General features: G+C 43.4%; 1 protein-coding gene across 2 annotated transcripts in view; it reads left to right on the forward strand.

Annotated features, from left to right (window-relative positions):
• glg1a (golgi glycoprotein 1a) overlaps positions 1-15,597 on the forward strand; it is a 137,882-nt gene that overhangs the window by 73,625 nt on the left and 48,660 nt on the right. For both annotated transcript variants that reach the window (XM_070897849.1, XM_070897850.1), the window contains exon 5: positions 5,520-5,705. In XM_070897849.1, the coding sequence (XP_070753950.1) occupies positions 5,520-5,705 (186 nt within the window). The remainder of the gene's footprint in view (positions 1-5,519; positions 5,706-15,597) is intronic.

Genomic DNA, 15,597 nt, shown 5'->3' on the forward strand with positions numbered 1-15,597 from the left:
GCTTTGAGTTGTCGGGGACCCCTTTCTCCCCTCTAATTGTGTCTTATCACTTATTTTTTAATTTGCATTTCAAAATGTGTTCTCTTTGCACCATCCTACCAGTGTGTCCTGATTATATCCAGTTAAAAGAGCAGTTGGGATTGTTTCCAGTTTTCCATTGGGAAATACCAACTGCGTTCTGAAACTCGGTGCATTAATTAGTGAGATACCCTTTGGAACCACAGCTACACAGCAATTGGTGCAAACCTAATTATGGCCCATTACAGCAACTGATGAACTGCAAGTGGTTTTAATTGCTTGCTCGGATGTCGAATCTAATTCCTACTGTACAACATCAAGATGAAGCGGGAGGCTATCCCATTAATACTTTAACTTCTAATCAGCAGTTTGGTACTGAGCAAGAAAATTAAATAGGACTGCAGTGGCGCCAATATATCTGAAAGCTGATGGATTAGAGACCTTTGAACTTTTAATGCAAGCTCCCCGTTCACACTCCAGAACACATCTCCAAGACCTGGGTGAAGATTTGATTAGCTCCAGGTTTCTGCCTGTGGTTGTTTGAGCTGACATCCAGGGGTATTCAATATTCAGAAAGGATAGACAGAAAGGAAAAGGAGGTGGGGTAGTGTTGCTGGTTAAAGAGGAGATTAACGCAATAGTAAGGAAGGACATTAGCTTTGATGATGTGGAATCTGTATGGGTATAGCTGCGGAACACCAAAGGGCAGAAAACGCTAGTGGGAGTTGTGTACAGACCACCAAAACAATAGTAGTGAGGTTGGAGATGGCATCAAACAGGAGATTAGAGATGCGTGCCATAAAGGTACAGCAGTTATTATGGGTGTGACTTTCTACATACAGATTGAGCTAACCAAACTGGTAGCAATATGGTGGAGGAGGATTTCCTGGCGTGAATAAGGGATGGTTTTCTAGACCAATATATCGAGGAACCAACTAGAGAGCAGGCCATCCTAGACTGGGTGTTGTGTAACAAGTGAGGAATAATTAGCAATCTTGTTGTGCGAGGCCCTTTGGGGAAAAGTGGCCATAATATGGTAGAATTCTTTATTAAATGGAGAGTGATTCAGAGACTAGGGTCCTGAACTTAAAGAAAGGTAACTTTGATAGTATGAGACATGAATTGGCTAGGATAGACTGGCGAATGATACTAAAAGGGTTGACGGTGGATAGGCAATGGCAGACATTTAAAGATCACATGGATGAACTTCAACAATTGTACATCTCTGACTGGAGTAAAAATAAAACTGGGAAGGTGGCTCAACTGTGGTTAACAAGGGAAATTAGGGAAATCCAAGGAAGAGGCATATAAATTGTCCAGAAAAAGCAGCAAACCTGACAACTGGGAGAAATTTAGAATTCAGCAGAGGAGGACAAAGGGTTTAATCAAGAGGGGGAAAATACAGTATGAGAGTAAGCTTGCAGGGAACTTAAAAACTGACTGTAAAAGCTTTTATAGATATGTGAAGAGAAAAAGATTAGTGAAGACAAATGTAGGTCCCTTGCAGTCAGAATCAGGTGAATTTATAATGGGGAACAAAGAAATGGCAGACCAATTGAACAAATAGTTTGGTTCTGCCTTCACGAAGGAAGACACAAATAACCTTCCGGAAATACTAGGGGACCGAGGGTCTAGCGAGAAGGAGGAACTGAAGGAAATCCTTATTAGTCAGTAAATTGTGTTGGGGAAATTGATAGGATTGAAGGCCGATAAGTCCCCAGGGTTTGATAGTCTGCATCCCAGAGTACTTAAGGAAGTGACCCTAGAAATAGTGGATGCATTGGTGATAATTTTCCAACATTCTATATACTCTGGATCAGTTCCTAAGGATTGGAGGGTAGCTAATGTAACCCCACTTTTTAAAAAAGGAGGGAGAGAAAACAGGAAATTTTCGACCGGTTAGTCTGATCAGTTGTGGGGAAAATGTTAGAAACAATTATTAAAGATGTAATAGCAGCGCATTTGGGAAGCGGTGACAGGATCGGTCCAAGTCAGCATGGATTTATGAAAGGGAAATCATGCTTGACAAATCTTCTAGAATGTTTTGAGGATGTAACTAGTAGAGTGGACAGGGGAGAACCAGTGGATGTGGTGTATTTGGACTTTCAAAAGGATTTTGACAAGGTTCCACACGAGAATAGTGTGCTTGAACTGGTTGGCGGACAGGAAGCAGAGTAGGAATAAACGGTTCCTTTTCAGAATGGCAAGCAGTGACTAGTGGGGTACCGCAAGGTTCAGTGCTGGAACCCCAGCTATTTACAATATACATTAATGATTTAGACAAAGGAATTGAATGTAAAATCTCCAAGTTTGCAGATGACACTAAGCTGGGTGGCCGTGTGAGCTGTGAGGAGGATGCTAAGACGCTGCAGGGTGACTTGGACAGGTTAGGTGAGTGGGCAAATGCATGGCAGATGCAGTATAATGTAGATAAATGTGAGGTTATCCACTTTGGTGGCAAAAACAGGAAGGCAGAATATTATCTGAACGGTGACCGATTAGGAAAAGGAGAGGTGCAACGAGACCTGGGTGTCATTGAAAGTTGCCATGCAGGTACAGCAGGCGGTGAAGAAGGCAAATGGCATGTTGGCCTTCATGGAGAGAGGATTTGAGTATAGGAGCAGGGTGGTCTTACTGCAGTTGTACAGGGCCTTGGTGAGGCCACACCTTGAATACTGTGAACAGTTTTGGTCTCGATCTGAGGAAGGACATTCTTGCTATTGAGGGAGTATAGTGAAGGTTTACCAAACTGATTCACGGAATGGCAGGACTGACATATGAAGAAAGACTGGATCGACTGGGCTAATATTCACTGGAATTTAGAAGAATGAGAGGGGATTTCATAGAAACATATAAGATTCTGACGGGTTTGAACAGGTTAGATGCAGGAAGAATGTTTGCGATGTTGGGGAAGTCCAGGACCAGGGGTCACAGTCTAAGGATAAGGGGTAAGCCTTTTAGGAAGGAGATGAGGAAAAACTTCTTCACTCAGAATTCTGAACCTGTGGAATTCTCTACCACAAAAAGCTGTTGAGGCCAGTTCGTTAGATATTCAAAAGAGAGTTAGATGTTCCCCTTACGGCTAAAGGGATCAAGGGATATGGAGAGAAAGCAGGAATGGGGTACTCTAGTTTCATGATCAGCCATGATCATATTGAATGGTGGTGCAGGCTCGAAGGGCCGAATGGCCTACTACACCTATTTTCTATGTTTCTGTTTCTTGGGAAACATCAGGTGACTGTCATTTCTACCCCAAATTCTACATTGTATATTATTGCTTGTTTGGTATCTTCAGGATTATATGTACTTTGGGGTATATGAATGAAGGATAGAGAAAGAAACCCTGAAGAGAGTAAGGTTGTAACTTCATTTTGTTATTTATGGCATGAATGTTTTTCCAGGGTCCAGAAGCCCACCGTCAGTGAAATGATTTGGCTGAACCCTGCTCCATTGGCCATTCTTTGACCGACTGTAGTAAATACCCATCCATTGACCTGGGCTGTGATGTTGCCTTCACCTAAGCAAGTTGGTCTGAATGTCAACCGAAGTCACCTTTTTATAAGGCAATTTGCCTGCTTCTCTGAACTGCTGTTTAAGCATTGTCCTATTGAGGGCACGCACATCAAAATAGCATCAACTGAGTGTTGGCAGCTACTTCCAGAATGCTTGGGACAGGCCCAGCCAGCATTCAGGAGGAGCCAGGTTGTCAACTTTTCTGCTCACTTTTTTAAAAAAAAGTTCAGTCCTGTTGTGTATTTCTCAACCTTCTGCTTCCCCTGCTTTGCTCAAGAAGTAGAGGAGAAAAAAGGAAAGTGATAGAGAAGGAAGGAGCGGAAAGGGAGAGAAAGATGCAAGTAAGGGAGGAGAAAGAGGATAACAGTAAAAGGAAAACAATGAAGAAAATTAGACATTTCTTGCAGGCTTGTCACTACTGGTATCCTTAGCTAAAGGGGCGTGAGAGGCTGAGCTTTTGTTTTTGATGGGCTCAGCCCAAGGAAAGTCGGAGGGAGCTCTGGTTTAAATACTATTGTTCAAATTTATTGTTGGTAGTGACAATTGGCTTGAGCAAGCCTTGCTTGAAGGCAGTTGGGTGTGCCTTTGGTTTCCCTCGCATTTGTTTTTAGTGGGTGCAGCATATATGTGTAATCATTCTTGAAATTTAGTTACTCATGCTGTGTCCAATAGCATTGCTGTCCCTGATGGTGCAACACCACTAAAGGCATTTGTGATATCTGCTTCCTCCAAATTAAATTATTTTCCATATTGGCAACTGTTTCTGGGCACAGCTGCAGAGTAAGCACTGCGTCTGCAGTTTTATCAAAAGATAGCATGGAGACAGTCAAATATATATCCATTTATTTTTGCAATGTTTAGTTTTCAGTCAGAAAACAAACTGTACACCACTTAACTGTCGTCACTGGGCTTCAGAACTAAATAGATCTCATTTATCCTCCAGTGTAATTTATGTTCCTCCCCCACTTTTCTTGGGAGTGAGAATTCCAGCTGATGTTTGTTCTCTATCCTTACTTTCCATTCTCTGCGTTCACTTGGGGTGGGGGGAGCAATTTAGTGCACTCGATACAGACCGAGGCTTGAACTGAACACTTCCTGGTCTATACGGTTCCGTTCCAGCACGAGTAACTAAATAATTTAAAGAATGATCTCACATACAGGCTGCAACTACCAAAAATAAATGCAGGGAGGGAAACCAAAGGCACACCTCTTCAAGCTCAAGCCAATTGTCACTGCCAACAATAAATTTGAATCAGGGCTCCCTCCAACTTTCCTTGTCTGAGCCTATCAAAAACAAAAACTCTGCCTCACGTCCCTCTCGCTAAGGATACCAGCAGTGGCAAGTATTCTTACTGACTCACATGGGCAGCACCAAAATATGTCAAACTTATGGTGCACAAATCTATTAATATCACATTGGTGCAGAGGCTAAGGGTGAATCTAAAATTGAACTTATTGAGTGAAGGAGTTCACAAAACTGCCTGAAGTGAGATTCTTAATTTCAGTCTCAACAAATAAGACTTATCTTCATGGAGAAACCCACCAGGGAATACTCCATTTTCAGATCTTCAGTCATGTTCCCCATGTGACTCAAGCTCACTAGCCTTATTGGGGTCTCTTTTGACCATATCTTTGTTTCTTTTTCCACTGGAAGCTGTGCAACTACCAAAAATAAATGTGAGGAGGGAATGGAAATGCAAATGGCTTTTTAAACCATTTATTGTTTTTGATAATTTAGTTCTATTCTTACCTGGATTCATAGTTTATTTTCAGTCAATTGAAAGGAATATACCTACTGCTGTCTAACATCATACAGGGATGATTAATGTTTGCTCATGCACTGGGAAGTTGGGTGTTTAGTTGGGAGCAGCACAAAGGTGCTTGTGGCATTTAGCTGTTCAGTTAGCTAGGGCAGATTGGCTGTATTGGAGAGGTATGGGACATCTAGCTGTTGGCACATTTCTAAACTGTTTGTTCTCTCAAAACAGGATGTACATTCACAGGGAGAGGTGGTATCCTGTTTGGAAAAGGCTTTGGTGAATGAAGACAAACTGATTTCTGAAAACTGCAAGAAGGCAATCCTGCGTGTCGCTGAGCTCTCCTCCGATGACTTCCATCTGGACAGGCACCTGTATTTTTCCTGCCGAGATGATCGGGAGCGCTTCTGTGAAGATGTAAGTTGGTGTATCCATTTTGTATATTGGTGCCGTTGCTTACTGACTGAAATGAAAATCTGAGTCGAGGACAATGTTCAGTAATATATTTTCTACCTGTTGCAGAGTTTACTGCAGTGGAGGGTTTGAAGTGGGGGGAGGGAGGGAAGAACAAACCAGAGGAGAGCAAGAATTTCAAGTTCCTGTGAGCCGTAACCATTTTCTTTGTTTGCTTTAGCATTGATTGCCCAAATGAAATGTGAAGCTTAACCCAGGGATGAAAGCCCAACTTTGGGAATGTTTTCGATGTTACCCAGCGTTCTAGGATGTTTGAAGGGATCATGAACATGAAGGAGTAGCATGTTAAAACAATGATTCTTTTCGCATCATCCATACCCTGTAGGAGTGCAATTTACTTGGTAAACTCTGGAATCCATGTGCTGAGCACAGATGTAAAAATGGTGTAAATAGTGTCCGATTTCCATGCCATACAAAGTGGCAGTTTGTTTATTCTGCCCCCCCCCCCCCCCCCCGGCCACTCCAATCTAAGGATGCTTTGCCAACAGGAGTAGCTTAAATAAATGGGACAGAGTTTATCTGGGTTTTTGTTTTTGGGAAAAAAATTTCTCTTACTGAGTTATTGGTTCCTGAACAAGTGATTGCTTTTCTTTTTGCAATCTAGGGGTCGCGTCAGTAATTAATTGGGAATGTTTTTTGGTGGTTTTTTTCTGTTTTTTTTCTCTCCACGGAAGTCTCTGTTGGGGCACTCCCAGGCCGTCTGTTTGGCTCGGGATTTTCAGTGGCTCAGTCAGCCTAGCACCCTAAAAGGTGTGGAAAGCCTCCCATAGCACTGCATTGCAAACTCCGGGCCCAGTTGGTGAATTTTGCAGCTGGAGACGCAAACCATTTGCCGCCGCAAAATTTACCACTCCACAACAGAGGCGCAAGCAAATTTCCACCCCTTTGTGCCATTCACACCTAGCCCTTTACATGCATTGCAGAGCAGGCCGGATGATGGAGTGTGATTTTGCAGCCCAGCGATTGGGGGAAAAAAACTAGGGATATGGTCACTTGAAGATAATGTGAGCTCACTGCAGGTACAGGATAGTAATATCTTTTTATATAAATATATATATATATATATTACTTGTAGCTTTTCCAAAGTCTATAGCTCTTTTAACCTAACTCACCCAGTGAGAATGGGGTCATTTTCGGGTCAGGCACCCGACTTCCATTCTGTTAGATTTTACGCTCCATTGACTTTAATGGAGCTGAAAATCGTGTGGGATATGAGTTGAGCACTGACTAGCCCAGCCTGTTCTTGGCAAGTGGGTTCGGTTAAAATCAGGGCTTCTATGTGGGATGGAGAAATAAAGTGAAGGGGGCCAAAAAAAAGACAGGCCCAAATCTGTGATTTAGATGAGGGGACCAAATGTAATACATCCAAGTTTGCTGATGATGCAAAGCTAGGTGTGAATGTAAATTATGAGGGGTATGCAGGGAGACTTCAAGGGGATATAGACAGACCAAGTGAGTGGGCAAGAACTTGGCAAATGGAATATAATGTGGAGAAATGTGAAGCTATCACTTTGGTAGGAAAAATAGAAAAGCAGAGTATTTCTTAAATGGTGAGAGATTGGGAAATGTTGGTGTTCAGAGGGACCTGGGTATCCTTGTACACGAATCACTGAAAGTTAACATGCAGGTATGGCAAGCAATTAATAAAGCAAATGGTATGTTGGCCTTTATTACAAGAGGATTTGAGTATGAGTAAAGACATCATACTGCAATTATATAGGGCCCTGGTGAGACCACACCTGGAGTATTGTGTACAGTTTTGGTCTCCTTATCTAAGGAAGGATATACTTGCCATTGAGAGGGAGTGCAACGAATGGATTGTGGGGGGTGGGGGGGGAAGGAGGAGAATTGTCCTATGAGGAGAGATTGAGTAGACGAGGCCGATACACTCGAGTTTAGAAGAATGAGAGGTGATCTCATTGAACCGTACAAAATTCTTACAGGGCTTGACAGGGTAGATGCAGGAAGGATGTTTTGTCTGGCTGAGTCGTCCAGAACCAGGGGGTCACAGTCTCAGAACACGGTCGGCCATTTAGGGCTAAAATGAGGAGAAATTTCTTCACTCGGTGGTGAATCTCTGGAATTGACTACCCCAGAGGGCTGTGGAGACTCCATCTTTGAGTATATTCAGGACAGAGATGAATAGATTTTTGGATATTAAGGCAATCGAGGGATATGGGGATAGTGCAGGAATATAGATGAGGTAGATCAGTCATGAAATTGAATGGCGGAGCAGGCTTGAGGGGCCGAATGGCCTACTCCTAATATGTTCTTATGAGCCTCCAGAAAAAACATGTGGCTGTCCTCTTCCAAACAAATACGCAAAAGAATAGCTCTAGGTCATATGGTAACAAAGCAACCAAGCCTGTGTTTCTCAGATAAATAGTGTAAATAAGGCAGGCAAAATTAATGAAGAGCAACAACATTCAAGGGTTAATGCGCACACCTTTCCTTGGCGCAATCACAACATTTTACAACTGTTCTTCCCATTGTGCTTGTGCAGGGTCTCAAAGAGCTTATCCATTTATTCCAATGTCCCTGCCCTTTCACTGTACCCTTTAAATAAATTCTTATTTAACAGGTTTGCAAGTGAGAACAAATTGGGACAATGGTATGATTTCTGGGACTTTATATGTGCAAAAATAGTAGATCTTCTATCTGCAGCATCCAGATATTTCTGTGGAAGCGTAGCTATATATGCCTGCGATGTAAAGACAATATATAGTCATAGAATAAAGGATGCCCTACCACATAAGCAATTAACTTTTAGGAGACTGCATGTCTCTTCAGGCAGGGGACAATGTGACCTACCTGATCAGCTTTGAAAGTAAACACCTGTAATAATTAGGACTTGGGGAGTTGTGTGGGAATATGATCATATCTGGAGTTTATAGACTTTTCAGTGGTCTGATGTTTGTCCTTGGAATTGCAGGCACCTTAATCTTCAGAGGCATTCTGAAGGAGCTTAAAATGCTATTGTGACTAGCTTCAAAACTGGAAAGTGGCCTTCTATGTAGAAAATGCATAAACTGTACAGCACAGAAGCAGGCCATTTGGCCCAACTGGTTCATGCTGGTGTTTATGCTCCACACAGGTGGGGGCTAGCGGTGGGGTGAGGTGCGGGCTGGGGCTGGAGAAGGGGGGGTGGCTGGAGATGGAGAGGTTTGGGGGGGGGGGGTGTGTGGTTTGCTGGAAATGGGGTGAGGTGGGAGGGGATGGGGCTGGAGTTAGGGTGGTGGGGGGGCTGGAAATGGGGTGGGGAGGGGCCCCTTGAAATGGGGGAGAGTGGCCAGGAGTGTGTTGGAAGTCTAGTCTAGATGTAACAGGCATGGATGAGGGCTTCAGCAGCGGATGAGCTGAGACACGGGTGGAGATGGGCGAAGTTACATCAGAACATAAGTAGGCCATACGGCCCCTCGAGCTTGCTCCGCCATTCAATAAGGTCATGGCTGATCTGATCATGAACTCAGGTCCACTTCCCTGCCCGCTCCCCAAATCCCCTTATCCCTTCATCATTTAAGAAACTGTCTATTTCTGTCTTAAATTTATTCAATGTCCCAGCTTCCACAGCTCTGAGGCAGCAAATTCCACAAATTTACAACCCTCAGAAATTTCTCCTCATCTCAGTTTTAAATGGGCGACCCCTTATTCTAAGATCATGCCCTCTAGTTCTAGTCTCCCCCATCAGTGGAAACATCCTCTCTGCATCCACCCTGTCAAGCCCCCTCATAATCTTAGACGTTTCGATAAGATCACCTCTCATTCTTCTGAATTCCAATGAGTAGAGGCCCAACCTATTCAACCTTTCCTCATCTCTGGAATCATCCTAGTGACCCTTCTCTGAACTGCCTCCAAAGCAAGTATATCCTTTCGTAAATATGGAAACCAAAACTGCACGCAGGTGTGGCCTCACCAATACTTTATATAGCTGTAGCAAGATTTTCCTGCTTTTATACTCCATCCCCTTTGCAATAAAGGCCAAGATACCATTGGCCTTCCTGATCACTTGCTGTACCTGCATACTATCCTTTTGTGTTTCATGCACAAGTACCCCCAGGTCCCGTTGTACTGCGGCACTTTGCAATCTTTCTCCATTTAAATAATAACTTGCTCTTTGATTTTTTTTTCCTGTCAAAGTGCATGACCTCATACTTTCTGACATTATCTCTATCTGCCAAATTTTTTGCCCACTCACTTAGCCTGTCTGTCCTTTTGCAGAATCTTTGTGTCACATTTGGTTTTCCTCCCATCTTTGTATCGTCAGCAAACTTGGCTACGTTACCCTTCTTCCAAGTTGTTAATATAGATTGTAAATAGTTGGGGTCCCAGCATTGATCCCTGCAGCACCCCACTAGTGAACCATTTATCCCGACTCTCTGTTCTGTTAGCCAATTCCTCTATCCATGCTAATATATTACCCCCGACCCCATGAACTTTTATCTTGTGCAGTGACCTTTTTTGTGGCACCTTGCAAATACCTTCTGGAAATCCAAATACACCACATCCACTGGTTCCTTTATCTACCATGTCTGTTACATCAAAGAATTCCAGCAAATTTGTCAAACATGACTTCCCCTTCTTAAATCCATGCTGACTCTGCCTGACCGAATTTTGCTTTTCCAAATGTCCTGCGACTACTTTAATAATGGACTCCAATATTTTCCCAACCACAGATGTTGGGCTAACTGGTCTATAGTTTCCTGCTTTTTGTCTGCCTCCTTTTTTAAATAGTGGTGTTACATTTGCAGTTTTCCAATCTGCTGGAACCTCCCCAGAATCCAGGGAATTTAACATCCACAATCCCTGCTGCTACTTTTAAGAACCGAGAATGCAAGCCATCAGGTCAAGGGGATTTATCTGCCTTTAGTCCCGTTATCTTACTGAGTACCACCTCCTTAATGTGATTGTGTTAAGTTCCCTTCCCGCCTCCCCCCACCCTCCCATAGCCCCTAGACTATCCACTGTTGGAATATTGTTAGTGTCCTCTACTGTAAAGACTGATAATATTTGTTCAGAGTTTCTGTCATCTCCATGTTCCCCATTACTAATTCCCTGGTCTGTCTTGTACGTGACCAACATTTACTGTAGCCACCCTTTTACTTTTTACATACCTATAGAAACTCTTGCTTATCTGTTTTTATATTTCATGCTAGTTTACTTTCATAGTCTATCTTCCCTTTCTTAATCATTTTTTTTAGTCGTTCTTTACTGGCTTTTCAAAGCTTCCCAGTTTTCTGTCCTCTCACTAGTTTTACGCCCTCCTTATTCCTCCTCACTGGAATATATTTTTCTTGAGTGTTGTGAAATATCTCCTTAAATGTACACCACTGTTCATCAACCGTCCTACACTTGAATCTATTTTCTCAATCCACTTTACCCAACTCTGCCCTCATACCTTCATAGTCTCCTTTATTTAAGCTTAGTACGCTAGTTAGAGATCCAACTTTCTCACCTTCCATCTGAATTTGAAATTCAATCATTTTATGATCACTCATTCCGAGGGGATCCTTTACTCGGAGATTATTTATTAATCCTGTCTCATTATACAGGAACAGATCTAAGATATCCTGCCCCCTGGTTGGTTCCGTTACATACTGCTCAAGGAACCCGTCCCTTACACACTCTATGAACTCTTCCTCAAGGCTACCCTGACCAATTTGATTTGTCCAATCAATATGGAGGTTAAAATCACCCATGATTATTGCTGTTCCCTCTTTATAAGCCCCCACTATTTCTAGGTTTATGTTGCGACCAATAGAGTTGCTACTGTTCGGGGATCTATAGACTATGCCCACCAGTGACTTTTTCCCCTTATTGTTCCTTATCTCCACCCAAACTGTTTCAACACCCTTATCAGTTGAGCCAATGTTGTTTCTTACCATTGCAGTGGTTCCATCCTTTATTAATAGAACTACCCCACCTCCTTTTCCTTTCTGTCTGAACTTCCAGATTGTCAAGTACCCCTGAATATTTAATTCCCAGTCCTGGTCACCTTGCAACCACGTATCTGTAATGGCTATCAGATCATACCCATTTGTCTCAATTTGTGCTCTCAACTCATCTATTTTGTTACAAATGCTATGTGCATTTAGACAAAGTGCCTTTAAGTTGTTTTACCCTTTTTTCTTGTTTCCTCTCTCCTTCAAACTCACTTTCTTTATTTTTGCTTTCTAATTCCAGCTTTACTCCCCTCCCTACTGAATCTATTTTCAGGTTCCCATCCCCCTGCCAAGCTAATTTAAACCCTCCCCAACAGCACTAGCAACCCCCCCCCCCCCCCAGTGTGAGGATATTGGTCCTGGCTCTGTTGAGGTGCAACCCTTCTGGCTTGTACAGGTCTCACCTCTCCCAAAAGCGGTCCCAATGCCTCAAGAAACTAAATCCCTCCGGCCTGCACCATCTCTCCAGCCACGTATTCATCTGCTCTATCCACCTATTTCTATACTCACTAGCTCGTGGCACTGGGAGTCATCTGGAGATTACTACTTTTTTGAGGTCCTGCTTTTTGATTTCTCTCCGAGCTTCCTAAACTCTGCCTGCAGGACCTCATCCCTCTTACTACCTATGTCATTGGTACCGATGTGGGCCAAGACCTCTGGCTGTTCACCCTTCTCCCCCAGAGTGCCCTGCAGCCACTCAGTAACATCCTTGACCCTGGCACCAGGGAGGAAACATACCATCCTGGAGTCACGTCTGTGGCTGCAGAAACGCCTGTCTGCTCCCCTGACTTTGTAGCTCTTACATTTCCCCCCCCCTGGTGCAGCTGAGCCACCCATAGTGCCATGGACTTGACTCTGGCTGCACTCCCCAGAGCCACCATCGCCCCCACCGGTACTCCGAACAGCTGGGGAGTGAGGTGGACTTGAGGTACTGCTGCACTACCTGCCTAGTCCTCCTCCTTCTGTCTGGCGGTCGCCCACTCCCTCTGCTTGCACACTCTTGCGGAAGTGGAAATGGGAGGTCTTAGTTATGCTGCAGATCTGTGGTCGAAAGCTCATTTCAGGGTTAAACATGACACCAAGGTTGAGAACAGTGTGGTTTAGCCTCAGACAAATGAAGGAAGGAGTCAGTGGCTAGGGAATGGTGTTGCACTCTAACGTACACACAACCGGCGCTATTAAAATTCAAACAGCCTGCATTTATATAGTTCCTTTATAAAAACATAAGATAAGAACACAAGAATTAGGAGCAGGAGTTGGCCATACGGCCCTTCAAGCTTGCTCCACCATTTGATAAGATCATGGCTGATCTTTGACCTCAACTCCACTTTCCCATACGATCCCCTCTTCCCTTGATTCCCCTAAACTCCAAAAATATATATCGGCCTTCAATGATTGAGCATCCACAACCCTTTTGACCCTTTGAGGTAGAGAATTCCAAAGTTTCACAACCCTCAGTGAAGAAATTCCTCCTCATCTCAGTCTTAAATGGCTGACCCCTTTGAAATAAAAGATTTGAGAACCAGCTGTATCTAATGGAATTGATTTTTAATGTAACGAATTTAGTCTGGGTCTTGCTTTCTTTGAAGAACTAAAATTAGATGCAGTATTTCCAATTAAATTCCATTATGGTCAGAGTGCTCCAAGGTTGATCATTCAAGTCGTTGAATCCCAAGGGTTACCTACATGAATTGTTCATAACTACTTTTGTGTTAACTGTTGTTCTCAGCAGTGTTACATCTGAGCGATAACTGGGTATCTCAAGTGCCTCCTTGGCCCTGCTTTTGTTTCCACACACTTATTTTCCTTCCTGATGTTGCAACTTAACTGATCTGCAGTTTGTTTCAATTGTTTATCTTTGACGATTTGCCTTTGGACTCTGCACAATTGTGCAATCACAAGCTCCAGTCTCTGAAGGGATTCATGCTTCTAACCATGCCAGAATATAGCTTCAATGTTCAGTAACTTAATTTTCAGGGGAGGGAAGTGAATTTCAAATAACAGATTTTTATAATGTCAAGATGTTGAGGCAAGCCTGCATTTGGAAATGGGAGAGAAGAGGGAAATATCAATCATTGAAGAGGTGCTTTCACTACCGACAGCACGCGGGACTGTTGTGTAGTTAACTGGTAGATGGCAAATTTTGTTTCTAGTGCTAACCCTGCAATCTAATAGAAACATAGAAAATAGGTGCCGGAGTAGGCCCTTCGAGCCTACACCGCCATTCAATAAGATCATGGCTGATCATCACCCCAGTACCCCTTTCCTGCTTTCTCTCCGTACCCATTGATCCCTTTAGACATAAGGGCCATATCTAACTCCCTCTTGATTATATCCAACAAACTGGCATCAACAACTCTCTGCGGTAGAGAATTCCACAGGTTAACAACTCTGAGTGAAGAAGTTTCTTCTCATCTCAGTCCTAAATGGCTTACCCCTTATCCTTAGACTGTGTCCCCTGGTTCTGGACTTCCCCAACATTGGGAACATTCTTCCTGCATCTAACCTGTCCAGTCCCGTCAGAATTTTGGATGTTTCTGAGATCCCCTCTCATTCTTCTAAACTCTAGTGAATAAAGATCCAGTCTCTCCTCATGTCAGTCCTGCCATCCCAGGAATCAGCCTGGTGAAACTTTGCTGCACTCCCTCAATAGCAAGAACATCCTTCCTCAGATTAGGTGACTAAAACTGAACACAATATTCCAGATGAGGCCTCACCAAGGCCCTGTACAACTGCAGTAAGACCTCCCTGCTCCTATACTCAAACCCTCTAGCTCTGAAGGCCAACATGTCTTTTGCCGCCTTCGCAACCTGCTGTACCTGCATGCCAACTTTTAATGACTGATGTACCATGACACCCAGGTCTCGTGCACCTTTCCTTTTCCTAATCTGCCGCTATTCAGATGATGATCTGCCCTCGTGTTTTTGCCACCAAAGTGGATAACCTCTCATTTATCCACATTATACTGCATCTGCCATGCATTTGCCAACTCACCTAACTTGTCCAAGTCAACCTGCAGCCTCTCAGCATCCTCCTCACAGCGCTCACTGCCACTCAGCTTAGTGTCATCTGCAAACTTGGAGATATTACGCTCAATTCCTTCATCTAAATCATTGATGTATATTGTAAATAGCTGGGGTCCCAGCACTGAGCCCTGCGGCACCCCACTAGTCACTGCCTGCCATTCTTAAAAGGACCCGTTTATCACAACTCTCTGCTTCCTGTCTGCCAACCAGTTCTCTATCCATGTCAATACATTGCCCCCAATACCATGTGCATTAATTTTGCACACCAACCTCTTGTGTGGGACTTTGTCAAAAGCCTTTTGAAAGTCCAAATACACCACATCCACTGGTTCTCCCCTGTACACTCTACTAGTTACATCCTCAAAAAATTCTAGATTTGTCAAGCATGATTTCCCTTTCATAAATTCATGCTGACTTGGATCGATCCGGCCACTGCTTTCCAAATGCGCTGCTATTTCATCTTTAATAATTGGTTCCAACATTTTCCCCACAACTGATATCAGGCTATAATTTCCCCATTTTCTCTCCCTGCTTTTTAAAAAAAGTGGTGATACATTAGCTACCTCCAGTCCATAGGAACTGATCCAGAGTTGATAGACTGCTGGAAAATGGTTACCAATGCATCCACTATTTCTATGGCCACTTCCTTAAGTACTCTGGGATGCAGACTATCAGGCCCTGGGGATTTATCGGCCTTCAATCCTAACAATTTCCCTAGCACAATTTCCTGACCAATAAGGATTTCCTTCAGTTTCTCCTTCTCACTAGATCCTCTGTCCCTTAGTATTTCCGGAAGGTTATTTGTGTCTTCCTTTGAAGACAGAACCAAAATATTTGTTCAATTGGTCTGCCATTTCTTTGTTCCCCAAT

This window comes from Pristiophorus japonicus, chromosome 13, assembly GCF_044704955.1.
Source record: "Pristiophorus japonicus isolate sPriJap1 chromosome 13, sPriJap1.hap1, whole genome shotgun sequence".
In the NCBI taxonomy this organism is placed as follows: Eukaryota; Metazoa; Chordata; class Chondrichthyes; family Pristiophoridae; genus Pristiophorus; species Pristiophorus japonicus.